Source organism: Myiozetetes cayanensis, unplaced genomic scaffold, assembly GCF_022539395.1.
Source record: "Myiozetetes cayanensis isolate MyiCay16 unplaced genomic scaffold, myiCay2020 scf28, whole genome shotgun sequence".
Taxonomy (NCBI): Eukaryota; Metazoa; Chordata; class Aves; order Passeriformes; family Tyrannidae; genus Myiozetetes; species Myiozetetes cayanensis.
Genome location: NW_026087499.1, coordinates 3,457,644 through 3,483,850, shown reverse-complemented (window position 1 = coordinate 3,483,850; position 26,207 = coordinate 3,457,644). Strand labels below are relative to the sequence as shown.

General features: G+C 51.0%; 1 protein-coding gene across 2 annotated transcripts; it reads right to left on the bottom strand.

The window, feature by feature from the left end:
• Window positions 1-27: 27 nt before the first annotated feature.
• PIK3CD (phosphatidylinositol-4,5-bisphosphate 3-kinase catalytic subunit delta) lies at window positions 28-26,207 on the bottom strand. Of its 2 annotated transcripts, none has more exons than XM_050322511.1 (24): window positions 26,161-26,207; window positions 18,934-19,007; window positions 18,407-18,570; window positions 17,560-17,788; window positions 16,970-17,199; window positions 16,187-16,366; window positions 15,437-15,586; window positions 15,049-15,138; window positions 14,149-14,370; window positions 11,041-11,137; window positions 10,548-10,678; window positions 9,631-9,690; window positions 9,260-9,427; window positions 8,658-8,779; window positions 8,378-8,521; window positions 7,513-7,612; window positions 6,774-6,952; window positions 6,471-6,580; window positions 5,781-5,859; window positions 5,355-5,522; window positions 4,538-4,661; window positions 4,292-4,437; window positions 3,926-4,058; window positions 28-3,393 (listed from the first exon to the last, which is right to left on the bottom strand). In XM_050322511.1, the coding sequence occupies exons 3-24, from the start codon at window positions 18,545-18,547 to the stop codon at window positions 3,256-3,258; spliced, it is 3,141 nt and encodes a 1,046-aa protein (XP_050178468.1). In that variant the 5' UTR covers window positions 18,548-18,570; window positions 18,934-19,007; window positions 26,161-26,207; the 3' UTR covers window positions 28-3,255. The 2 variants fall into 2 exon arrangements, with proteins under 2 accessions (XP_050178468.1, XP_050178467.1); XM_050322510.1 differs by lacking the exon at window positions 26,161-26,207 and adding an exon at window positions 25,629-25,775.

Genomic DNA, 26,207 nt, shown 5'->3' with positions numbered 1-26,207 from the left:
TTGATCTTAAACTCAGAAAGATCTGTGGACAATTGATCAATATTTTTTATTTTTTTACTTACAAAACATGTACCTAAAGCAACTGAAAAGTTAAACATGTAAACATTCTCTTCTCGCAGAACCACAGTTTGGCTTAAAAAAATACTTCTTTTTTTTCCAAGGCAACAGAATAAGCACAATCAGTTTGTACAGGGTGAGTTTAAAAAACAAAAATGACAGAAACACCTCTAAATAAATAGAAATAGGTCTATCATTCTATTTATAAAATGAGAAGCCACTTATTTATGGTGAAATGGAGTATTTTTTGAAAGTGATTGAAGTTTGAATCTTCAGTACAATTCACTGGCTGAGAACCATCAGGTGAGCTGCTGCTTTGTGGATTTGGAGTCAAAGGCTCTCTTTGCTGGACCCTCAGAGCTTCAACAAAGATGCTCTTCCAGGAGTGCCCAAGGAGGAAGGTCCCTGGGATGACTCACTGGGTTTTTAGCTCTTGAAGGTAAGTCAAGTTTGCAGATTGAGGAACCTCTGGAATAACTGGGCTGGGCAGAGAAACCCTCGGGAATTGCTCAGTTCCTGCAGCTGACGCTGAGACACCTCTGTTTTATTGCACTTCTCACACTGAAGGACAGGACAGGAGCCACTGCTGGAAAACTCTGGGATGAGGGCCTAAGGTTGCTGCTGGGAGCCTGGAATGCAGGTACCTCAGAGCAGGGAATTGCTATTCCAGGTACACGACTGTAGTGTCTTCCCTTCCCCAGGAACCAACAAACCTGACCAGGGGTGGGTTCAGAGCATCTCACCCTGCCTGGGGCCTGGGATTTTTTTTTATTTTTTTGTCCACTTTTTGCTCTGTAAATTAGTTTAATAAAGAAAGAAACAGCAATGTTTATTCTCTGAAGTGGAGCAGAGGCACAGGATTTGTTCTCGCTGCCTGATCAGTCTGCAAAGAGATCTGAATTTCCTTCTGGTACCAAAACAACTGTCAGAGCTGGAGTGCTGCTTCAGTCACACCCTGGATCATTGGAAAGGTGTTGGGAAAGGGTTCTATAAAATTAAAATTGGGTGCTTTCTATGCCAGAACTGCTGCTTCTACCAACAGGTGCTCGAGAGGAGCTTGGTTTGTGTGAATGGCTACAAACCAGAGCAGACCCCACAGCTCAACATCTTCTATGGAAAGAAACAGTAAGTACTTTAAACCACAATTTAGATTAGAAACTGTAACACTGCCAGTGCCTGTTTGGATATAAAGGTAGAGAAGGGTTTATTCCAGGTGTTTTATATTCCCTTCACTGACCAAACCTGGCATTACTATTTATTTCTACTTACAGAAGAAGTTACTGTTTTATAAAGCAGTGTTAACTTTGTTCTCCACCAGCTGACAGATTTGACTTAAACAGCCATTCTAGGGCAGCATTTTTTTTAATTTTAAAGTACTGATGTATCTGATTTTAAAGTATTAAACAGAGCTTAAAGTCAGGAAGGAGTTGCACCCATGTGCTGGGTGCAAAAATCAAATCAAATTTAGATTATGAAGGGAGGATTTATTGAACAGGCCAGGTCAGTCTCCCAAACTTGCTGCTTCTGTGGGAATTTTAAAGCAGATTTGAAGCTAAATTTATGAGTGTAGTCCATCATTTGACAACACCTGTGCCTGTTGTTACCTGAGAACCAGGATCTGCAATGCCTCTTTACAGGGTGTAAAAGGAAATTGTTGAACCTAATTAAAGGCAAATAAATGAATACAGGATTCAGCTTTGGGGGTGTCTGGAGAATTAGACTCTGCTGTTCCTGAAGAGGCAGGAATGGTGGTACCTCCACAGGAACCTGATGTGTGGAGAAGGTGGGGAAGTGGAAGGAAGGAGCCAAGGAACTGTCATGGGAAGCAGGTCCTGCCCACTCTCCTGTCCCCAGCAGTGGCTCCTGCTCCCTGTCCTTGGGCACCACCAGCACCCAGAGCTGCTCCTGGTGGGGCTGTGACCTGGAGCCAGAGCTATGACACAAACAGAACTGTGGGAGTGATCCCAGCACCCTGTGGGAGGGAAGGAGACGGAGGAGGCCGTGGGGAGGGGAGGAGGCTGGAGGGGACACCGTGTCCCACTTCAGGCACTGGCACAGCTGAACTCCCTCAGCCCCTCAGACCTTACCAGCAGCTCTCAGAGCAGGGCAGGGTCTGTACCCTGGCTGGGAGAGGGGAAAAGAACAGGGAGTACCTTTGTAAGAAGATGGGAGTTGAGATGCAACCTTCTGTAAGTGTTTCAGTGTTGAACCCACTCCTGTGGCACTCCCTGCCCAGGAGGGCAGTCTGACCCAGCAGCTTGGGCACAGAACGGTGCCATCTGTGCCAGCTGCCTCTGGAGCTGAGTGTTGGATCCCAGGGGCTGTGGAGGGGTGGGGGCACTGCCCTGCACACACAGGGTACAGGGAGACCAGGTGGCAAACCAGCTCTGATGTCCCCAGCGGGAGGCATTTGGAGCAACCAACATTCCATGCCAATTTGGAAAATTCAATCTTCCTGTTTTCAGGACCAAAATAGATACAGGAATTGCTTAAGGTTCAACTAAAGCCTGACTTGGGAAAGCCAAGAAACTACCTGGTCCAGTGGCCACTGAACCTCCTGTTGTGGCATCAGTTTTGTCCAGCAACAGGTGAGTCCCAGCTCGGTTTGAGAACACTTGGGCCTCTGGAGCAGACAGAAAGCAGGATGACAGTGTGGATCACAATGCAGAATAGAACTGTTTGTCCAAGACAGCTCCAGTGCTCTTTAAACGGACCCCCCACCTTGGTGGACACTGACACAGGGCAGTGCTGCAGTTAATGCCTCTGAGCTGGAATGGTGGTGACCTGCAAGATGGGTTACAGGGATGGGGGTGGGGGAGGAAGTCTCTGTTCAGCTAAATTCTCAAGAAAATATAAATACAGACATTAGCACACAGGAAGGATGTTACAACTGCCTCAACTCTTCCATGAGAAGATGTATTTGAAGCTTAATGAGTTCTTAAGGGTACAGCACCTCTACCTACCTTTCACTGTACGCAGTCATTTTATTGCCTCACGTCTCTCCCTCGTCCCCCAAAGCTCTGCAGCAGCCACGGGGGGGTGGCTGAGGACAGGCCAACAGTTTTTCAGTCGAGGAGCACTCTCTGATCTCTGGGAATGCAGGTGGGGGAATATTCCACCAGTCTTTCCTTCCCAGCCCGTCTGACATGCTGGGCCCAGTGCAGGTGGTCAGTCCCCGGCTGTGCAGGTGCTGCTGCTCTACTGCCTGTTGTCTTTGGATACGTTGTGTGCCAGCCAGTTCACTTTGGTTTTCCAGCTCTCTCGCAGGGCTTCATTAAACTTGAGCCTGAAGTGCTTCAGTGCCTCCTCATCGGTTTTCCCAAGAGCCAGGGAGTCCTGGAGGTGAGAGGAACAAATCAGTGCAGCCTGGCTGAAAGCACAGCCGAGCAATTAGCAGCTCAACTGGTGAGATGTTTACTCATTAAGGATTACCCCACTGGAAGGAGCACAGAGCAGGAAAGGAACAGCCATTAATGTTTTTTAGTGGTGACTGTGGCTGCATGAGGTTTTTCCCTGATAAATCCTTCCATTCCACTCTTCTGCTGGTGTAGGGTGGTACCAAGGTGCTGTCTTGCAGCTGGCCAGGGATGGGTGGTTATCACTTCAGAGGCAAACTGGGACCAGGAAATGACACACAACCACACAGGCCTTTGTCTCCCTGCCTGCAAACTGGGTCTACAAGGTACCTGCTGCCCTCAGGATGAAGAACCTCAAGTGATTTCCTGACCATCTGTACCCGGCCTTTCTGATATCCTGCCCCTCCTCCTCCTTTCTGCTTCCAAACACCCTTCCCGGTGACTCCTCCTCCTCCCTGAGCCACAGGATCAGGTGTTCAGCCTTCCCCATGCCTGGGCTCTGCCTGTCTCACCTTTAGGTACTGGATGTCTTTGGAGCAGCTGAGCTCTGGCAGACCAGCAGCTTTCATCAGTGCAAAGAGGTGCAGGAAGAGGAGCCCGTGGCGCCGCAGGATCATGTAGGCTCTCTCACAGTAACCCCTGAACCTGAAAGAGTGAGGGCACAGCAGTAACACCTCAAACTCTGCCAGTTTATAAAGCAAAGCTGCACATCAGTCTGAACCCTGCTGTCTCCATTGATGATACCAAGCTCTGTCACCTCCTCCAACAGGTAGATAATTTATTTACTTTCACGTTTGCAGGCTACATATTGCTGGAAATAAATCCTAATAATGCAGAGAGTAAAAAGCTGAAGTCAGTTTCTCACTCCCACCACTCACCTTTCAAACTTCTCATTGTTGTTAGTTTTTCCTTGCTGGATGACGTGCACAAAGTCGTAGGTTAAGATGAAAGGAACTCGTTCTCTGTTAATACCAAATTTAGTCTTGAAGTTCCCCAAAAAGTGACCAAAATCGATATGGAACAGCTGAAAATAAAGAAGAAAAAAAATGGTTTTAGAACAGTATCTCTTTTAGCTGATCTGGGATGTGTCTGTCCCCTGTCCCAGCCCCCAGCAGTGCCTGTACCTGCCCTGTCTCCCGGATCATGATGTTGTCGCTGTGCCGGTCCCCGATCCCCAGCACGTAGGTGGCCACGCAGTACCCGGCACAGGACAGGGTGAACTCCTCGATGGCTTGGTCCAAAGCATCCCTACAGAGGGCAATAAGAGAGAGAGAAATCATTTCATTTTGGACTCCAGTACTTCACCACTGCAAAGCTGCTTTCAGAGTTTCCCCCCTGCAAATCACTGAAAGGAAGGGAGTCATATCTGGATTCCCACAGTGTTCTCCAGAGGCAGGACCCCCACCCCTGCTGGACAGAAATGAGCTGCAATAACTACCTGTAATTAAAGGGGTCTGAACAAGGTTATAGCCACAATCTCAACTAAATTAACTCATTTCTCCATCTCCGTGGATCCCAAAGACAAAGAGGGCTCCTCTTGGTGGCCCTGCTGCACCAGAACAGCGTGGATGTGTTGCTGCTGTTTCTCTACCTGGTAAGCCCCCCATGTCACACAGCTCTTGTGCCCCTTTCCTGTTCACCCCCCAGTTCTCCCTTGCCCCTTCTGCAGCTGCCACCACGCTGTGTGTGTCTGGAGAAAGTAACAGGCCCCAAGGGGAATATCAAGGTTTGGCTCCAGCAGGGGGGCAGTGCTTCTTTAGGCTACCAAAGGTCACAACGAGCCTGCCAGCAGTGACCCAGCTGCCCCATTTCTGCTCACAACCCACACAGACCCACACGATGCCTTCGGGTGTGCCGGGCAGGGAAGCAGCCACAGACACTGTGGGACAGCTTGGAAAGGAGCATAAATGAGGGGAGATGAGGAAAGGGGAGCCCACTCACCCCGGGTTCTTGGACTTCAGCCAGTTCAGCAGCGCGTCCTTGTTGAAAGCTGCCGTGGCCACCATGTTGCTCTTGTTCAGCTGGATGTTGGCGATGGTGTCCGAGTGCATGACCACCTCAATCAGCCCAGTCTTGTCTCCTGTGGAGAGGCAGCCATAAGGGGTCATCCTGCAGAGATGAAAGAAACCCTTCCACTGAAATCCTGCCCAGAACTGGGTGGTGTTGACTTTTAAAGCTTTCCCTTGGCTGCCACGTCTCCTCCATCTCTCTCCTCTGCAGTTCTGTTGCCCAGTACCACAGGACCTGCCCAGCTGCTCACACAACACCAGACAGACCTGCTGGGGGCAAAATGAGCTTGCAGAGAAAAACAGCCCCACCAGCCAGGAGTTATCACTGCAGTAGGACAGCTGTGTGCACACTACTCACCTCAGGTCCAGGCCCTCCTGCTTCCACAGGATGTCCATCAGCTGGATCATCTGCAGGGTCAGCATGTCCTGACGCAGATCTGTGCAGCATTACAAGGGAAAAAGGAGCATCAGCACCTCCCAGTGTCCCCCTCCAGTGCTCCTGTAAGTGGCCCTCGTTCTGCCCCTGCAGCAGAGCTGCTGGAGGGGCCTTTGCCACGTCTGTCACTTGCTGGCCCAGCTCAGAAAGAACATCAGCACAGAGCAGTGTTTGCTGGTGCAGGAACAGCGTGAAACCACCCCACCAGACACCTCAACTCCCATGATTTTACTAAGGGAGGTACAGGCTACTTCACTTTGCCCAAGCTCTTCCCATGGCAGTCACTGTGGCCCTGCAGGAATATCTGCCTGGACACAGCAGGGAGCAGCAGCCACCCCAGCCCTGCAGAGCTCGCACTGCTGGAGCTCCTTCACACCTCACACCAGGCGTGGGTTTATTGCTCAGGGGGATCCAGCTACCACTGCCCAAAATCTACAGGAAAGAGGGCTGCAGGTGAAAGATAGAGGGGAGCTTGTTATCTCTCCAGATTACTGCCAAAAACCTCAAAACATTGAAGGTTCTCATTTCCACAATTGTCCATATTTGCACCCCATCACCACAGTAAATACTCGAGATTAAGGACATGTTTTCAGAGCCATAATAAAGACTTACCATCTCCATTTTTAAAAATAATGCCCACTCCACCTCCACCTGTCTCTTCATTGTTAAACACAATCCACAAGGGTTTCATTTTGGAGTCCATGAAGGTGCACTGATCCACACTGGAGGAAATAAAGACATTGCCATCAGAGTTTCCATCTGTTAAAAAAGCAGCCATCTGAGCTGCCAGCTCAACAGCACCCACAGACACTGGTGGGGTAAGGACTTCCATGAGGAAAAGACCTTGGGATAATCTAAAACCTGGCTGCACTGCCAAAGAAAGCACAGATGAAGAGGTGCAGTTCTCTTCCTTACCAAACTTCGGCGAGGATGATGTTGGGGTTCAGGGGGGACTGGAGGTGGGAAAGTGCTTCCCGGTACGTTTCCTGCTTCATGCACACATGCATCATCTCCTTGGTTTGAGGCTTGGTGGCCTTCTGAGAACTCACTTTGACAAAGTCATTCAGAGCTTTCATCTTGTTGAGTGCTTCTCCCTGAAAAAAAAAAAAAAAAGGAGAGGTGGAACAGGGTTAATGAACAGGAAATTCCTGGAGGAAGTTTAAAAAAAAAACATTAAAATATCCTGTGAAATGGAAACCTTGGTTGCATCTCTTACTTTCTCTTCAACTTGTAGCAATTTCACACATTGCAACAATACAAACAGTCCTTTCTGCTTGAGGGAGATCCATAATAAACTGTGGATACTCTGCTGAGCACAAATGCACTGGAAGGCAATGACTGCTCTGAATCAGCCAGTTGTGACCAGCTCCCACTAAGTGGTAACTCAGCCACTTTATGTAATAACAGCACTGCTCGTGGAGATTTCAAACCATTCTGGACACACAGTGTGATTGGGGGGGGTGTGGGTGAGTAAGAGATGAGGGAACTCACACGTGATGGGGATCTCCAGGCTCCCAACAGGATATGCCAGAACCAACACAGCAGTTCTGAGGTTTTTCTGTGTTGCTGATAACATTAAGTTGGAAAAGCCTAGAGCTGAGAAGCAGCTCCAAGCAAGAGGGAAGCCAACCTTATGGCTAAAAGCAATTCTTACCTGTTTCATCAAAACTTTCATGTGGTGGGTGCTGCCTCTGCAATAAGCTTCCAGGATCAGCCCAAACCTCAGGGAAACAGCGGGAACGTGCATTTCTGACCTGGGGAGAAGGGAGGTTACAGCAGTGCTGACTCACTGCGTGACTGACTCATCCTCCCATTCATACCCACACCAGGAGGGTGCAGAATAGTGGCTGCTGATTCTTTCTGTGCAATGGGAAAGGAAAAAAAAAAAAGAAATACATGCCCCCCAACCTCAGAAGGTGATGGAGGAAAACCACTGCCTGGGGTGGTGAGACATTTTCTGTGACTGAATCACTAAGCACTCCTGGGAGAACAGCACTTGGGGAGCAACAACAGCTCTGGGCTTATGGCTCGGAGCTGGCAGGTGGCCACAGATGGCCAGAGGAAATTCCAGCTCACAGGTTTGTGTGTGCACATACACACATAGACAAAAATTCTGAAAACAGAACCTAAGCCAAACTCCACCAACTACAACGACCACAAAAGACAAAAATAAATGAACAAAAAACTGTACTGTCCCCTCCTGGAGAGTTGGACTCGATGATCCTGGTGGGTCCTTTCATACTCAGAAAAGCAGTGAAATCTGTGAAATTAATTCTTATTCAGTTACCCAAGGTAAAAAACCAGCAGTTTTTGGGTTTAGGGAACCACAGCAAGGAAATCCCATCAAAGCTTAGGTGGGAGACACAAACTAAGGGACAGCAAATAAACACCCTGTCAGCTCTACATCCAGCCAGGCCTACTGTCCCACTTCACAGAGCCACGAGGAAACCAGTAAATGGAAACCAGCAAATGCTGCTTTCACTCCATTACTGAGAAAAAGCCTAAAACATTTTCCTCACCTCAGGTGCCAGAAGAGGAAGTGGCCGATCTTGCGGTTGGATAAGGCCCTGTCCAGCAGGAACTTGGTTAATTCACAGTCTAAGTAGGATTCGTACTTGAGCACCTGGACAAGCTGCAGCAGGTACTGGAACACGTCATGGTCCCTGGTGACAGAAGGGAAAGATGAAAGACAATCTCATCTCTGCTGCAGAGACAAGGCTGTCAGGCTTGTTCACAGTCCCCCTCAGCAGCCCTGGACAGGAATAGAAAGGGGCTCTCTCCCCTGGGGATCACACTTACGTCAGCTTCTTCAATGAGTTGATAGCAAAGGAACCAACGTAACGGTCGGGAAAGCTGAAATCCAGCAGCTCCAAGGCATTCAGGACAGGCAGCTCTGGCCAGGTCTGAAGCAGGGAAATCATCTGTAATGGCAATAAAAAAAAATTTAAAAAAAATAATAAAAAAAAAGGAACAAGGTTTTTATGACAATGGATATAAATCTGAAGTTCTGCTGATGGAAGAGCAGCTCTTTGTGGTGGGTCACTATTTATAGATGCCTCACAGCAAGTTTGCAAATACCAGGTCAAACCCTGAGGTGCCTTGTGCTGGTCCCTCACTGTCAGTTAAGAATATCCAGATCCTATTTTTCCCATGAATTAAACAGATATTTTTTTTTTTCCCCTTGCCTCCTGTTTCTTGAAGGAATATGTAAGACCTTGTTGGTTAGTAATAAATCTGGGACAGCCCAACAGAGCCAAACCTCAGATGGGAACAGAACACCTCCCTTTGGGGCGCTGTGAACCATCCCCAGCCGAGCTGGGCTCCCAAGCACCACCCAGGAGTGCAGGCACTGAGAGATGGATCAGACAGGGAGCCCTGGCTGCCAGCCCCAACCTCCTCACCTGGGCAACGTCCTCGTGCTTGTTCCACTTGGTGATGATGAGCAGCTTTGCCAAGGCCTGTGGGTACTGGTCGCGGATGTCGTACCTCATCTTCCACACCAGGTCCTTCTCGTGCTCGTACAGCTCCGTGTGGCTCCTGCGCTCCAGGATCTCCCTCAGCTGCAGCTTCTGCTCGTGGGAACCACAGGAAAGAGCACACACAGGGCTCAGTCTCAACCCAGAGGGCTTGCTCAGCTCAGAGAGACCCTGTGGGACTTGGGGCATGGCCCAGTTTGGTGGAAAAAGCTGGAGGGGTTAAGGTGGAAATGTCTGACTTGATCCATGAAACCAGGTTTGCAGAAGAACTGAAGAACTGATGTCACCAGACTCACCTCCTCAGGATCTTCTGGTGCAGCTCGGGGTGGTTCTCCATTCCTCCCCAACTCCAGCAGCTGGGACACAAACAAAGAGTCTGAGAAAGGCTGCCCAGTGATTTTAGCTCACCATCACTTCAGGGATTTGTGCTGTGTTAGAGGTCAGGCACTTGGCACCTCTGGAGAAGGGAATCACACCTCCCACAGCCCCAGTGCAGGTCAGGCACTCAGCAGGACCCCTCTGCTCAGGGGTGTAACCTACCTGCCCATGCTGCCCCTGCCCTGGGGGTAACAAGAATGAAGGGATGAGTTCTTGCCCCAAAAAGGGCACATCTGCACTCCCAGAGAGCTCCTGAGCTCGGGGTCACTGAGCTCCAGGCTAACATGACCCACCCCAGTGCTGCCCGAGCCCCCCCTGCACTGGCACAGCCTGTTCCACCCCCCTGGGCCAGCCCCTGCACTGTGGGGAGCACACAGGCATTCCCTGGCAGGGCAGATCCCCCTTCTCCCCTGTAACAGGCACATTTCTTCTTCCACTTGTCCGCCCAGTTGCAGTGACAGATGGAAAATCCCCACCCAACACGGCATGTTATCGCTCTGCTGAAAGGCAGGGAGCTGCCTATTTTCACTCATTTCCCCTTTTATTCCTCTTCCTCCCTCCAAAACCTAACACTGCCTTGCAGTTTAAAGGCAGCTCAGTTAAACCCATTTTTTAAACAAGTGCTTGTCTTATAAGAGCAACTTCACCTCAGTAATTCACAACTCGGAAAACTATTCACAGAGTCACATTTTCAGTTAAGAATATCCACTTATCAAGTCTGCTTGTGCCCAGGCCCTGCTGACAGCTGCCCAAGGGGCAGTGACACTGGATGCTGCCACCCCAGCACAGCCAGGGAATTCCTGTGCCTCCCAAAAAACCGTGCCAAGTGTCCCACCTGCTCGAAGGACGGGTAATACACGGGATGAGCTGCCACGCTGGGGAAGCAGATGACCAAGGCTGCTGCACTCTCAGTGTTGGGGTTGCATTGCACCGTGCCCATGGGGTTCAGAAGTTCCCCTTTCTCATCTGAAAAGCAAAGCACACAAACCCCCTGGAGCCAAAGGTGAAGCTCTGGTGCAGAAAGCAGAGCACTGCCCGCCCCCAGCTCTGCCACCCCGCACTGCCTGGCCCTGAGCAGCTCCTTCACCCCCCTGACCTCTCCCAGGTGAGGGGTACATGACACCTTTAGGTCAGCAGCCACCTCTTATGTCACTTGTGCAATGCCAAGCACGAGGCCTTCACCTCTGGATGCCATCACAACACAGAGCAGTGACCAGGCAGCGTCTGCTGCCATGAACTGCACAGCGAGGCAGGACGTGGGGCACCCCTGTCCTTGTGGAGGAGGCTGAAGATGCCAAATGAGGCAGGAGCTCCATCTCCTGACATACCTGGGAAGGAGGACCACATGTGCAGGCAGCACTCCCCGGTTTTCAGCTGGTCCTTGTAGTCAAAGAGCATGACGTTGACCCAGGCGATGGGACAGTCCTGCAGGGCACAGACAGCAGCTCATTTGGGGGCTGTAACAGCTGAAGGCGGTGAAGGAAAGAGGAGAACTAAAAAGAGAGTGAGATATCCCCATGCAAAGGCCTCACAATATCCAGGAACCCAAAGTTAAACAATCTTTTCCAAATCGCTACAGGCAGGGAACTTCCCATTCAAGAGCGTGTGGGCACCCCCTCACTGAAGAGTTGCTGTAGAGAATTACACCAGGGAGCCATCCTATCTGCCTAACTTTTAAGTTCTCTAAAAGCACAAGATGACATCACATTCAGGTGTTTGCCAAAACCTGGGGTCTTTTGTGTAGTGCTGAATGGCACCAACCTGCCCCCAGATAGGGCTAAGACTTCATCACCTGATATTTTTCATAGCTGAAGAACCTCTGAGTTTCCAGTGAGGCCTTGCTACTCTACACTCAACATTTGAAGGAGCTGTGATGTGCTTCCCACAGTGTGAGGGGAGTGTGTTTCAGCCTCAGTGTTGAAACAGGGAACACAGAGTTCACATGACTGCAGAAAACTGGGCAAAGAATGCTAGAAATAGCTGATAATAGAGGAAAAAAGGCTTGGTTCCTTTGAACAAGAATGAACACTATCTATAGAAATCAAACTTTATGCTGCCAATCCCCACCACACCCCCAAAATAAAAGCCAGGAGCCCAAGCCAGGCTCGTTTTGGAGGGGGGAGAGTCCAGCGAGTGATGGGACTGGGACACAGCCAAGACAAAGAACCATCTCCCTGCTCAGCTCCCTCCCCCAGAGCAGCCCAGACACATACTCCACTAGTGACCTAAGCTTTCCTGCAGTCAGGTCCCCCAAATGGAACACTTTATCTCATAGAGCAGCCTCAGCCACAGCAGCACTGGGAGCTCAGAACACACCAAGGCTCGAGCGCAGAAACCAACTGGAAAAGGGGGTTACGTGGCAAAAACCCTGCTGGGACGCACCCACAGAGGGCCTCGTGTGTGAAGGGAACCACAGTGACACCTCTTGTTCCACTGGGGCCTTCTGGAGAGCGCAGCAGGTTTGCCCCAAGGGCCACCACAGACTTGGTGGAGGTAACAGAGTCCCCACTTCCCTCTAATGTGACAAAATGAATCACTTCCCAGCAGCCTCTCACAGACCCTGGAGCTGATTTGATTACACCGAGTATCTCCAGCCAAATCCCATTTGAGACATCAGCTCCTAGATCACGGGGAAAAGCCAAACACAACACCAGCAATAACCTTTTCTAACAGAGTAAATGACAGCAAACCACAGCTCAGAGCCTGCCAAGACACAAGGCAAGATTCCTGGCGGGTAAGGCCCAGCAAAACAAGGATTCAGCATTCTAAAGACAGACATCTCCTCCATGATTTAGAGAAACACTGAAAGCCAACCCTCCGGGTGACATTAACCCTGTGACTCATCCAGTCAGCCTGAAAACATGCCTGTTTTTGTGGTGGTAAATTACTTAGTCCCACCTATCTGCTCTGCTCAGTCTGCAGAGAAAACAACACAAGTGGCATTAACTCCGAATAAAGGAAAGGATTAATAATCCAAAAAAGAAAACAAAATAAAAATCAGGGTGCACTCTGACTGTAACCTGATGTTACCAATCATTTTAAATGATTTCTGGGCACCTCACTCACAGCTGCATCTCATTGTGTGGAAAAATCCTTTTGTGCAGAGCTCAGCTCTAGTAAACGTGATTTTAAACTAAAAGCTCACCAGAATGCATCCACCTCGTTAAGATCATTTTAACAACTCAGCTAACCAGACTGGGTTTGTCTTGCCAATCAGAACAGCAAGATTTCCTTCTGACTGCTTCAAAACTGAATATTATTCCAGTGTGGCCACAAACATCCAGCCTGTGGATGAATCAGACCTTCTGTCCAACAAAAGCCTCCAGCAGGAGCTGGGATGTTGCTATTCTAAAATAACAAGAAAACAACAATAAAAAGGTTGATCCTGGTCCTGGCCTCAAAACGTTTCCAGTCTGAAGTTTCCAGCCCAGAAATTGGTCCCCACCAGCAAGATTCATGAGCTGTCTGCTGCTCCCAGACATGACTGCACAGTAAGCCTGAGAACCCCACTGACGTCAGCCCAGCAAAGCCCAGTGAACCTCCCAGCAGCGAAAGGGAGGGAGCAGAACTGCAGCACCTTCTGTGATCACAGCTGTCAGGCCCTCATTTCTCTGCACTCTAGTAAGGATGGCAGGGCTAACCCCCCCTCTAAGGCATGGTGACAGTGTTTTCATGGCCACAGAAACAATAATTTTCAGAGGAACCAATGCATTTGCTGCCCATAAAGGAAACTCTCACATGCAAAGAGCTCGAGGCAGTGAGCTTAAGTTACAACTCTGGGAAACCTGGAATTCAATTACAGGCTGCACTTGGATCTCATTATTGAACCATTAATGGGCTAGAAGTTTTGGAACAGAGGTAAGTGAGGAATATCCCTACATCTTCCAGTTAAGAAGCTCAAGCCAAGAGCTTCCAAAGTGATTTAACACTTTCCATCCTCAGTCTGCTACACCTGAGCAACACCAACCATGAAGAACCTGCCCTTTTTACCTCACCTCAAGCTTTGCCATAACCAGTGTTTACATTCCTCAGTGTATCCCCTTTCCTAGTGCTAATTTGGTCCGCAGGGGATTTGCAGGAAAGACCTTATTAGAAAGAAAATGCAACACAGATGATGGTTTAACCTCAACCATAAAACAAGGAAGTTGCAGAGCAGTGAAACAGAGGCACCAACACCAGTGATTCCTCTTTAAGTGCAGTCAGATGCTGGGCATGTTTCTTAATGGCCTTTCTAGAGAAGAAATGACACTTAAACAACCCTCCCAACAGGCAGCCACTCCTCAGCTTCCCATTCCTGTTGGAGAAGTTGGCCGTTACTCTGTAAGCTCTTTTATTAATAGAAAGTCTCCTGAAAGCGGAGGGCCCTTGTTCAGAGTGGTGTCCTGTGCCCTCCAGCCCTGGCAAGCCTGGCTCAGCCCCACACTGGCTCTACTCACAGCTTTCTTGGACTTCTTCTTGGTGGAACGGGCCTTCTTGGCCTTCTCGATGACGGCGTAGAGGGCGAAGCAGAGCCGGGCCATGCGGGGGAGGTCGCAGATGTTGATGTCGAAGTCCAGCCTCTGCTTCCACACAGGCTCTGAGCACACATTCACTTCTGAGCTGGACACTGTCTTGCACAGCATCTCATTGCCGTGGAACAGCCCTGCTTGCACCACCAGCTGAGGGAAGGAGGAATAAGAGAACGTGGTGAACACACAGCCTGGTTTGCTGAGGACACACAGGAATGGACCTGGGCACCCACTGCCCTGAACAGGATGTCCTGCTCCTGCCTCTGTCCCAAATCACTGAGACATTCAGTTCTTTAGCCCTTATCTTTACTCACCTTCAGGAAGGGCATTGTTATCTTCTTACTTTATGCAGGCTTGCATATTGTATAATGTGATATATTCCTGCCCTGTTTGCTTCCTTTCCCAAAAGGCAGCCATTCCCCTGCTCCCCCTTCACGGCAAACACCCTCCATATCCCAGGGCTCTGCTGCATCCTGCTTTCTACCTTCACTTTGCCAGCCACCACCCCTCCCATCATTCCCTTCTCAGAGCTGCACTTCCCCTCCTCTGCTCTTTGCAGCTTCCCTGTCCCTCCACGCCACTGCAAAGTGCCATCAGCACAGGGCAGCAGCTCTGCTTGCTTTGGCAGGGCAGTGTTTCTAAGGCTGGGCTTCTACCTGGCCAGTTCCCTTCCCTTTGCTGTTGTGCTGCAGTTCAGAACCTGCCCAAGGGCTGGATAGGGGATCAGGTGAGATCACACGGTCAGCCACTGCTGCCCTCACCACACAGGCAAGACAGAGGTGGCTGGAAAAGCCCGAGTACAAAACCCCAGAGTGAGTCAGTACCCACCTTCATTCTCTCATCTGCATTGACCTTGCTGCCTTGCACCAGCTCAATGTAGAAAGGCTGCTCTAAGGACCAGAGAGAGCCATAGTTTGGCTGGAAAGAGAAAAGGATTCTGATCAGAAATAAATGGAACAAAGACCTCTCAAGTCAGCACCAAAACTCAGCTCCCATCATGTGATTTTCGCTCCCACAGGAAAGGGCACAAAGCCTGGGACAACCAGGGAAGCTGTGGAGGGGGCTGGAAGGCTGCCTGGAAATTCCCACCCCTGAGACCCTTGCGAGGGACCCATCCTGAGAGAGGCAGGGAGAACCAGCTGCTCTTCCCAGCCACGATCAGCATCTCCATCTACAGGCGAGCTGAGGGGACCCCACGGGCCACTGCCCCCTTTACCTTCTTCTTGGGGAGCGGGGGGGGCTTGGGAGCCATCTTTGGGGGGCTGGCAATGCAGTTGGTCTGCTCATCCCTCATGGCAATGATGGCAGAGCAGTGGACCATGGTCAGGTGGGGGGTCAGCCCTCGGTGCAGGCAGCTGCGGATGTACTGCAGAGACACAGGTAGGTGGGTCAGAGCATCACACGAGTCACAGCTGGCTGAAGGAGCCAGGGCAGGACACAGCAACAATCAAATCTCAGTCCTAATTTATCTCCTCTTGCTTTGCAAGCCTGCGACTCACTGGGCTCGTGTTGCCAGAACTGAGAATATGAAGTGCCTTTCACGGCTGGCATTTCATCAGTGCACTCAAATGGCTGCATTAAGGGAGAACACTGAGAAGGGTTCAGCACTCCCAAGAGGAGTTTGCCCTGCCAGGACAACACAGGATTACTTGCTTGACTTTCAGGAAGAGAAGCCCCAACCCAGCATGCAAGCAAGCAAATACTTCCAGAACCACGGTCTATAAATGTGTTTACACAGCACTTGGCACCCAGAGACAGGTTAAGATCACTGGCCCCCAAAAACATAGGGATCTGTTAAGTTGCTAGAAGTACCCCTTGCCCTAAACACCACCCAGCTCCTGTCACTGATGTGCTGCACTCCTGTAAACAGCATTATCTCCTTGCTGACATGTCTCAAATCCACGCCCCCAGCACCACCAGGCCACGTGGGAACAGACTCTTTGATAAAGCAAGACAAGAGGCTCACCTGGAACTGGTACAGGGGGTAGTTCCCATAGAGATATTCCCACTTCCCGTTCACCTGCAGGGTGTAATCCTCGGGCTTCTGCAGCGTCTCGTGGCGGAACACAGTCGCCTGCTTCTTGATGGCATAGCTCATCAGCGTGACCGGGAACTCCTTCGGGGAGATCTGGAAAGTGAAGCTCTCCTGCAATCCCAACAACACAGCACAGGCCGTCAGGCACCAGCAAAGGGCTGAAAGGGCACACACATCCACCAGCAAGGCACAGGGTGGAAGGGTCACCACGCTCAGACACACTGCTCTGGAAGGCCCTTCTCCCCTGGGGTGACTCCTGCTCCATGCCAGGGCACAACATGCAAAAATAACATTAACCAGGAGCAGCAGGTGACAAACAGGGGCCCACAGGCAACACAGCCTGGTGCCTGCAAGCAGAGTGTGCTGAGCATGAGCTGAGCAGACCCGTGAGCTTCCAAAGGAAAGGTGTGTGAATCATTTTGTGCTCCTCTCCTACCCAAACCCAAAAGGTTTCCACCCCATTAAACATGCAGCAACCTCAGCTACCAGATAACCAGTAAACCCAAGGCATGTTCAGGAAGGGGAACAGCTCCCCTGGTTGGAGGCTCAGAGTCTCCCTCCCAACCATCTCCACAGGCAGAGGAATCTGGAGAATGAAGATGAACACATGGAAACACTGTCCACACACACATTATTCTGTCTCCAAACGCCCAAAGGGTCCCCAAGGGGAAGCACAGACCACCAAACACCGGCACAGAGCAGGTTGTGCTTTACCCCTCCAGACTGGAACTTGACGTTGACGAAAATGTTCTTGGTGGGGGTTTGTAGAGAGCCAGTCCCAAAGCCCTTGGCCATGGGCTCCAGCTGCAAGGGGAAGTTGTACTCCATCCAGGCTGCCCAGCTGAGCTGCTGCCTCTTTGCTGCTCTCTCCTCACAGAACTGGCACATTTTGGTGCGGAAATCGTTCACCTCTGGATCCTGAACGGAGTCGAACTCGTGCAAACCTGAGTGGAGAGCAAGGGAGAAAGGCAAAATGAGCATCTGCAGCCAAGGGGGAAATGAGCCTTCTACTGAAGTGTCTGTGAAAGTCTTCCTGAACACGTGCTTAATATGTGGCCAAGAGGAGAAGAGTCAGGCAAGCTAGCAGCAGTCATTTATTTATGATTTACTATTGACTCAACTGTCCCAGCCCTCTGCCAGCAGGAGGGATCCCCCTGCTTGGGCCTGCACACCCACTGTGGGACCCACAGGAGATCAAACCCGCTGATTCCACCTCCTGCACGAGCAGGGCTCCAGCGCTGCCCCAGGGAGTCTGGGGCAGGAGCAGTCCCACCTACAGCCCGAGTGACGATGGGGGAGCCGACCTTTCCCAATGAGCAGGCTGATCTGGGAGTTGATGACCTTCTTGACCCGGTCCCCTTCGCGAGCCACGAGGCGCAGCACGGGCAGGAAGGGCTGGATGTCGCAGAGCCGCCGCTGCTCGTCCTCCAGCTCCTGCTGCTCCGCCGTCTGGTTGATGCAGGTGAACACATAGGCCTCGGGGTCGCTGAGCATGTGGTACAGGGGCTCATACTGGGCGTGCTTCCACACCACCTGGGCAGGACAACGGCACAGTGAGCCCTCCCTGCGCTGCCACAGCTGCAGCTTCCCCTCCAGGGGTCTTTTCCAACGCCCTCGCTCTCCCAGGATACCCCTCAGGAAAAGCAGTGCCCAGCCCAGCCTCCTCCCAGCGCTCCTGGACCTGCAGTCCCAGGCTGCTTCTCACTCACTGGTGACTCCAGCTCGTGCTGAGCTGCTGGGTGGGATTATTTGCAAGTGCCTTTAACTGATTTCATTTTCTCGTGCTTGCCATTTTTATCAGGCAACACAAATCCCTCAGTCTGAGCATTTAAATAACCCCCACCTGATCCCCACAGGTCTGTGGCCCTGTGAAACAGAGAAATTACTCACACTGGAAGCAAAACTGGGTTAAGTAACTTGCCCCCAGTAACATGAAATCTGTGACAAGAGCCAAGAGCTTTTCTCACGTCCTGTCAACACTACCCAGTTCCCAAAGATCCTCCTCTCCCAGGGGACAGTACTCCCACCTGACTGTTCATATCCCATGTTTTACTCTCATCCCAAGGGCCTGCTACAGACAAACCTCTGGAGCAGATGGGCCCCTGGCTGTGACACAGACCTGTCCCCTAGCAGCTGGAACAAGGTTGTTACCTGCTTGATGGTGCCCAAGCTGGCATTGCAGGGCACACAGAGGTTTAAGTATATTCCTGTGGGCAGCAGAAAGTCCACCTGGATGTTCTGGTTTTCCCCCTTGGACCAAAATTCCGTAGGGCAGTAAATGCCTGGGGGCATCCTGCTCACTGCTTAGCTACCACCTGCAAGAAGAGGGAAAATAGCCTGTTGCTGTTGACCACATATTATCTGCTCAGTTCTGTGCTGGGCTCTGTTGAAAGTTAAAGTGAAAAATAACCCAAAGAAAGGAAAGTCAGCACAGCCTTACAGCTCAGAAAAACATGGACTTTAGTCAACTTCCCAATCCGGTGTCTTTAAGCCACATATAACTACTGCATTTGCTTCTATCTCAATGCAACCCTCCCTTAATCCCTTCTAGACTGGGATTAACATCCACATCTGCATTTGAGAATGAAACAAAAGCATTATCTTCGCTTGGGAACAAAGGCACTTGTCCCAATAGCTCATCTAAGGCCAAGCAGCCAAGAGAAACAGTAAGTCCCTACCCCTGGCTGTGTAAGGCAATCCTCAGGCCACATGCTCCAAGCTCCACTTTGTTTTTCCAGAGCTCAGTTCCAGCCTGCAAGAGGGAGAAAGAGAGTTGTTGCTGGCTCCAAGTATGCATGTGCATTTTTATACACACAAACCAATATTACTCTGCTGGATATTCCCCCTCTGCAAGCACAGGAAAAAGAAGTTTAGGGCTGAGGTAACCAAAATAAGTTTGTTAATTCTATCTGCAGCCTTTCCCTTGGCAGGGCTCTACAGTTTATTCTCAGTACACCCAAGGAATGCAAAGAGGAGAACAAGAATCTTAAGGCTCTCAGGTACAAGCTGCTGCTTCCCAACACAGGATGAAACAAAAGGCAGTCACCAGAAGCCAGTGGGACATTTCCCCTCTCAAAGACACATAACCAGAGTCAGAGACACCCTCACACTCCATCCCATTTGCCCACAAGTAAAACACTCCAGCAATAAAACTCCGGTTTCCTGCACAGATGACAAGCAGCAGAACGTGGTGTCCCCACGTGCTGGGGGAGAGTGGGACTGGTGGCATTGGCTCCCAGCAAGAGACAGGGAAGTGGCTCTAACTAATTCTCTCCAAACACCTCAGCAGAGAAACCAGCTCACCTCAATCCCCTCTCACTTACCAGAGTTTTCCCACCAGGTCAGCAGAGGAACATCCCAGTGGTACAACCTGGAAGGTGCTCCATAGCCAAGGCTTCAGCCTCCTGCATGGCCAGTTCTGTGCCCACAAAACCAGCACAAAATTTGCTCATTCACAATTTAAAACACGGCTTTGCAGCTGCCAGTGTGGAAACTCTGGAAGAGGCTGAGCAATGTGCTGCTGGAGATTCGAGTCCCCCAAACTGTGGGGCAGCTCCTCCTGAGCCAGCCCTGGGCCTCACTCAGCACGACAAGGAGCCCAGCATCTTATCTGCCAGGTCCTGGGAGAGAACACCACTTCCCTGTCAGCACTGAGGTCAGGATTCCCAGAAACATGAGCTGTGTTTTATCTGTCCCGCTTCCTCAGTGCTCAGGCTGTGTCACACAGCCACCGGATAGAGAGACCACAAAAACCACCCCCAGTGTGCCTGGAGAGGGAGGGGACACAGAGGGGGAGGAGGCAAGGTTCAAAGTTTGAATAAAGCAAAACAAGCTGGCCTTGTTTTCTGCTCATTAACAATAAAATCAGCAAGTTTCTGGTGTGTCTGCTGCCTCAGCCTAAATCAGCGAAACACCACAACTCGACTGACCAGCAGAGGCAGAAGACACAGCAGGGGCTGAACTGCTTCCTTCTGCTGAGGATTTCTACCTGTCACTGGTTACAAGGTGCCTGTCCAAGCTAAGAACACTACAATGTCAAGGTCAGGTTCAAGCTTTGTCTTTCCCAGCTCACTGATTTAGGGGGATGTAGAAGGGTTTTTCCGTATCCTGGAGTATAACTCTGGAATTTCACCATCTCTAACACATTATTTACCAAGCCTCTGCCCTTCCTACTGCTCCATTTAGAATTCTCTTTTTGCTGAACCTCACATCTGAGCCAGTGTGACAATTAGTACATGAGGCAAGCTCTGCATAGATTGGTATTCCTGCACCACCTCACTTCCACCTTCCCTTTTGCCTTGGGAAACGGAACAGAATCCTCCAGGCTGTAACCTTGTTTGCACTATCTCAACCTCCTGAGTAAAAGTAACTGCAGCTCCCTTTTCTCTGGGTCATTTTGCCATTCATGAATAGCAGCATCACTGCTTTTTGTCAGGGTTGTTTTTGAGATATACTCTGTCTTTCACTGCAGCAGCCTTTAAAAAAACCAAAGCATTCTCCATCGTGACTGACAATTTTTAAAGCCCCAGCATCACCTCAGACTTTCATCCTGGTGGACAGACAGATTATTTTTAGAAATCCCATCCTGTGGTAGGGTTCTGACCTGCAGGCCTGGTAGCCTGAGGTTCAAGTTAATCAACCCACACTTGACAAATTAGTTTCCTGTACAACTTATGTATCTCTCAGAGCCAGGGCAAGCCAGGGTGAGACAGAATTCCGTGTTTTAGAGGGATGTAAACCCACAGAACCAACCTCCCCCAGTACACAGGTTATCAAAGACCCCTGCTTATCAACACTGGGCTGCAGCCACCCACAGTCTTGGGTAAGACACCCCCAGTTCCCCCTCTTCCTGCTGCAATAAACCCCAAAACATCTTCTTGCTAGAAAACTTCCACATTCCCCCACCCACCTCTTCCTACGACAGATCTTCCTCCCCCACCAGCCACATCTCCCACAGCCCTCAGACACTGGGTTTGGGGTGCAGGGCAGGTGCAGTGCTGCCTTTCTCCCCAGAGGGAAGCCCATGGATGGGAACTGGCTGTGACAACGAGAGGCACCACCAGGCACGGGGCCAGGGGAGGGCCCTGCTGTGGGACAGGCTGGTGGTCCCCGTGGGCTGTGCCCACCCAGCCGTGGGGCTCTCACAGCTGCTGCTCTCAGGCTGCTGATAAAGGAGCCCTCAAGCAGCTCTCCAGCTGCAGGCACAGCGTCTCTCTGGACCTCTCAGACCGTGTCAGAGGAAGGGAAGTGCTCCCTGTCACCCAACACAGGCCCCGAAGCACCGGGCACGTGCCCGGAGAGAGATTCCCGTGAGTCCAACCTCCAAGTTGTTCCCCAGACCATTCAAGTGCATCCCCTTTTCACAGGTGTTTCTGTTCCATGGAGCATTTTTGTAAGGGAAAAGTTAAAAACTGTGCAAGACAGACTTTGCCAGGAAACTAGGGATGAAATGCAGGTGGAGCCATTCCACACTGACCCCTGCCTTTGGCTCAGACCAGCTCAGCGAGCAGCAAAGACTCTCAGTAGTGGGCAGTTGCTCCATAATCCCTCATTATTTCTGAGGTGTGGAGTCATTTCCCGGGGGGAGCAATCAGGGAAGAGGCACCCATTGGTACTAATCACTTCCTTGGAGTCCCATGTGCAACAAACCCATCACACAATGCCCAGTCCTCTTCATCACTGGGCAGAAAAAGAGGTGGAGGAAAATAATTATGAGACAAAAATCCTTTTTTTTTTTTCCCCCCTTTGTTTCTGTTCATTATTCACTGTTCTGCAGGAAAGCTACAGGCTGCTTTGCCCTCCTTAAGGTTTCCCCTTGCAGTAAGAAGTGTAAAGGTAATAAAAGTGTACTTAAGAGGGCTGGCTAAGGCAGAGCTGATGTGCACATGGGACTAGTCCATGACTATCCTGCTAGGGCAGAAATAAACCCCCAATTTTACTAAATTTCATGTAGAAAATACAGGCATCAGTAATAGGAGAGAACACACCTGAGGAATATTTGCACATAAAAGTAAATTTATGCAGAACATAACAACAGACACATCTGAAACTACCCAGCCGGTATTTAAGGAGCAAGCAGCCAACATAAAACACTCTAACACCAATTTCCCCTTATGAAGTTTGTCAACCACACAGCTCTGGTGTTTACAACACACAGCCAGCAGTGGCTGGCAAGATCACAGAGGCAGCAGCGCTGCCCAAACCCCTGCGAGGCTGCGCAGGCAGACGCGGAAACTCTGACACCCACAAGCAAATTGCAAAATTACTAAACCCCAGGACTACCAAAACACCTCTTGAGCTTGTAAGAAGCGAGCAGGTGATGTGCTGTGTGGGATACAGCAGGAAGCCGCCTCCTGGGGGGAGGAGGCCACGGGAATTCTGATGTGCACACACGCGTTTGACGCGTCTTTGCCGCACAGTCCGAACCGACCCTGAGCTTCCTGTGAGCTCTGAAAGGGTTTTTTAAGCTTGGTCTTGATTTTCCGGTTGGGGTCACAAGGTGAAACGAGTCCAGTCCACTCTGCATTGTAAATTTAACACACAAAGTGCCTCCCAGGACAGACTGGGAACAATTCTGTAGCAGGTAAGTGTGTCAAACTCTTCCTGCACAGGGGGGACTCCAGCCTTGCAGGGGACTCACCCCCAGGTGCCAGTCACTTAATCACACAGGAAAAAACCATGTGTAGCTGCTTCCCTTTGGCACAACTGGCATTGATAAGAGAGATTCTGCTCTCGTGTCACAGAGGTGTTTCCTTTACAACTTCCACTAACCTTCCTGTAAAATGCAGATGGATTAACTTCTATTAATCTTCCTGTAAAATACAGATGTATTAACTTCTATTAATCTTCCTGTAAATTCCAGCTCTGTGCCCCAACTGTGCCATTAGGCCATCACTGCTCTCTTTCAGTTCCTGTGACAGTGCTGCACCCTCAGCACAGTCCCCAGTTGCACCAGAGCTCTGTCTGTCTCTGGTTCCTCCTTCAACACACACAAAGTGCAAGACTTGGCTTGTGAACTGGGTGGGGGAAAAATTGGGACCCCTTGAAAAGGTGTGGAGAAGCATTCAAACACTGAACAACCCCCAAAATCAAAGGCATTGGCTTCTGTAACTCCAGGGTTTGCTTCCACTAATCCTAGTTTAAAATGTTCTAATCTTCTTTACTTGGCTTACTGTTATATGACTTCTACCTCTGTCAAATATAAAAATCAAATAAAGGGGTTTTTTTTCAGATTATCAGCTTCTGTTTGTGCATCGATCTCTCATATCCTGCCACACAATCCCCTGCACTGATTCATTCATTCTTTCAGCAGCAGTTCATTGTTCATCCAGCTCTACATGGCAGACACATAGTTGTGTTTGATGATGCCTTTTGTTAGATTTCTAAGCCCCTGATTAATCACTTTTACTTACATCAACAAATAGACTGATGTAGATGTACCATGGGCTCTGCCCAGGATACCTGGGCAAGGGATGACAACACACCCCCCTAACTCTTCAGGCCTCTGAGACACTACAGAGCATCCTCTTCCCCACCAGAAGGGCTGATAAAAAACAGCATTTAAGTCCCACAAGTCAGCACCTTCTGTGCATTAAGATGTCACTGGAGAGCCATGGGTTTTCCCACCTTCCATGAAAGTGTTCTGGCCATGTGGAGACTACAAAGATCAAGCTTTAAACAACCACTGGATCCAAAGAATGCCTTGGCTTGTGCCCTTCCCTTTATGAAACAAAGGTTTCTTTACTTTGAGCTGTTATATTACTCAATGCCTGCCTTAGACACACACACACTCTCCCACAAAACAGGCTCATGGGGAAAAGTAATGGGAAGCAGAAGTACACTAATGTGATCTGAACTGGAGCTAACCTTGTTTGTGTGCAGGGCTGATGATGGAAGGGGTTGTCACTGCAGGAGAGATAGGAAAGCAGAATGGACACGTGGTGATAACAACAGGCTGCAGTTCCCAGGGCTCCCAGCTCCAGGAAGAGCCTCAGAGCAATATGCCCTTGTCCACGCTCAGCAGAACCTCAGATCCAACCAGAGGGAGGGAAACGGGAGCTCAGGTAAGGCAGTTTAAGAGAAGAGGAGATGTAAAGCCACACCTCATCCTGGGACTAAAACCAGTATCACCAGAGAGAGGCTGAGGAACATCAGGGAGTGAGAAAAGCATCTGATGTGAGACTCAAGAACCCTGCTCTGGTGGAAACTTCCAACCAACTTTTAGGCAAGTTCACAGCATTGCCTGAGGAACTATCTAGTAGGAAACAGTGTATTTAGTGGTTAAAGCAAGAGCTTGAAAACCAACAACGTGTAAAGTTCCATTCCCAACCCTGACAACTGTTTGATGCACAACTTCAAACAACAAACTCCTCCGTGTTTCAGCTTTCTCACATGCACAAGTACAACCCATAACTCATGAAGGATGTTGTAACCCTTAAATGCTGGCAAAGTGTTTGTGGCATCCTTGCACTCTTGCCATTACCGCTCACGCGGGTAGAGTCTGGGAGTTGGAGGAAGTTGTGAAAAATGAAATCTTCCAGCTGAAGAGGTTGCTGAAATTAGGCTTTTTCCACTGCTCCTATCAGTGGACAATGCTAGAGCCTCCCCGAGTGCAACTTGTTGATGAAAACAAAAAATAACTCATGCATTTCTAATGACCTCTATTATGACATTCAAATTTCTTTCCTTTCAGGTTCCCATCTCAGGCATGTGCAGCACACTGCGTTTGGGTGTTAAGAGACTCTCCAGAGAGCTCTTCAGAGACTTCCTCATGCCCTGCCAAAAACACAATCCAACCCACAGCAGAAACACACACGGCTGTGGAGCAGCTGAACCAGGCAGCACAGCTCCTGCACCAGGGAAGGTCTGGACGACCAGATGTTGCCACTCCCCAAACCCGGGAGTGACAGCTGTGGTGACAAGGTGCCATGTGCCCAAACCTCACCGGCAAAGGCCCGGCAGACACCCCAGCGGGGCAAGAGCTCACCACCTCCCCGTAGGGTGGACCGCTGGCCAAAACAACCATCCATCCATCCATCCATCCATCTATCCATTGCGACACCGAGCAATCTGCCACCGCCACGGCCGCTCCTCGGGTGGGGGGGACACGGCGCCAAGGGCGACCCCTCGGGCAGCTCAAACCCGCGCACCGCCCGCAGCTCGCCGGGTTCTGAAAGCCCCGCTTTCCGTAAAGCAGAAGCGCTTTTTTTTCCCCCCTGAAGAACAGCGCTGTTCGCTAAAGGAGCGCGGGCAGAGCCGGGATTTGCCGCAGCCTGCCCGGCGGAGCCCCCCCAGCACCGGGAGACCCCCTCGGCCGCGAGCAGCGCGGCTCCGCTCCCATCCCCGCTCCCTTCGCCCCCATCCCGGCGCTCACCTGCGCTGGTGCCCGCCGTGCCCGGGGGGTCCCCGGGGGCTCCCGGGCGCTCCCGCGCTCCCGGCCCGGCCCCGCCGCCGGCGCCGCCCCGGCACCGCCTGCAAAGGGGCGGCGGGCACCGGCTGCGAAAGGGCCGCCCACCGGGTCCGCCCCGGCCCCCTCTTCCCCCCTCAGCTCCCCGGAACCCCCGCAGGGTCGTGCGGGGGCCGCGCTGGCCCCGCTCCGCTCCGGGGATGCGCGGGGTGAGCCCGCCCCGGGTACCGCAGCCCCAGAGCCCCGCAGCGCTCAGCGCCCTGCCAGCCGCTCCCCCGCGGGAAGGGCAGCGCGGGGGGCCGGAGGGGGCCGGCGGGAGGCACCGAGCCTGGCAGCCGAGAGCCGAGAGTGTCCGGAGCGTGACATGGCTGCCACCCTCCTGCCGCAGCGCCGCGTCCCCGAACCGCACTGGCTGTCACAGCGGGCGGCTGCGGGGCTGTGCGGCACCGCGGCAACCAGGGCAGGTCCTCGACACACCTGTGCTTGTAAAACTACTCACACGGCAGATGTGAAAACGGTTTGGGATTCACTGCTTCCCTGGAAAAG

What these genes read in the sequence shown, in the direction of transcription:
- PIK3CD (XM_050322511.1), bottom strand. Translation starts at nt 18,547, where the DNA reads ATGCCCCCAGGCATTTACTGCCCTACGGAATTTTGGTCCAAGGGGGAA. An exon ending in GCTTGGGCACCATCAAGCAG is followed by an intron (nt 17,789 to 18,406) that starts GTAACAACCTTG and finishes TGTCCTGCCCAG; the next exon opens with GTGGTGTGGAAGCACGCCCA. An exon ending in CTGAAGTCCAAGAACCCGGG is followed by an intron (nt 4,662 to 5,354) that starts GTGAGTGGGCTC and finishes TGCCCTCTGTAG; the next exon opens with GGATGCTTTGGACCAAGCCA.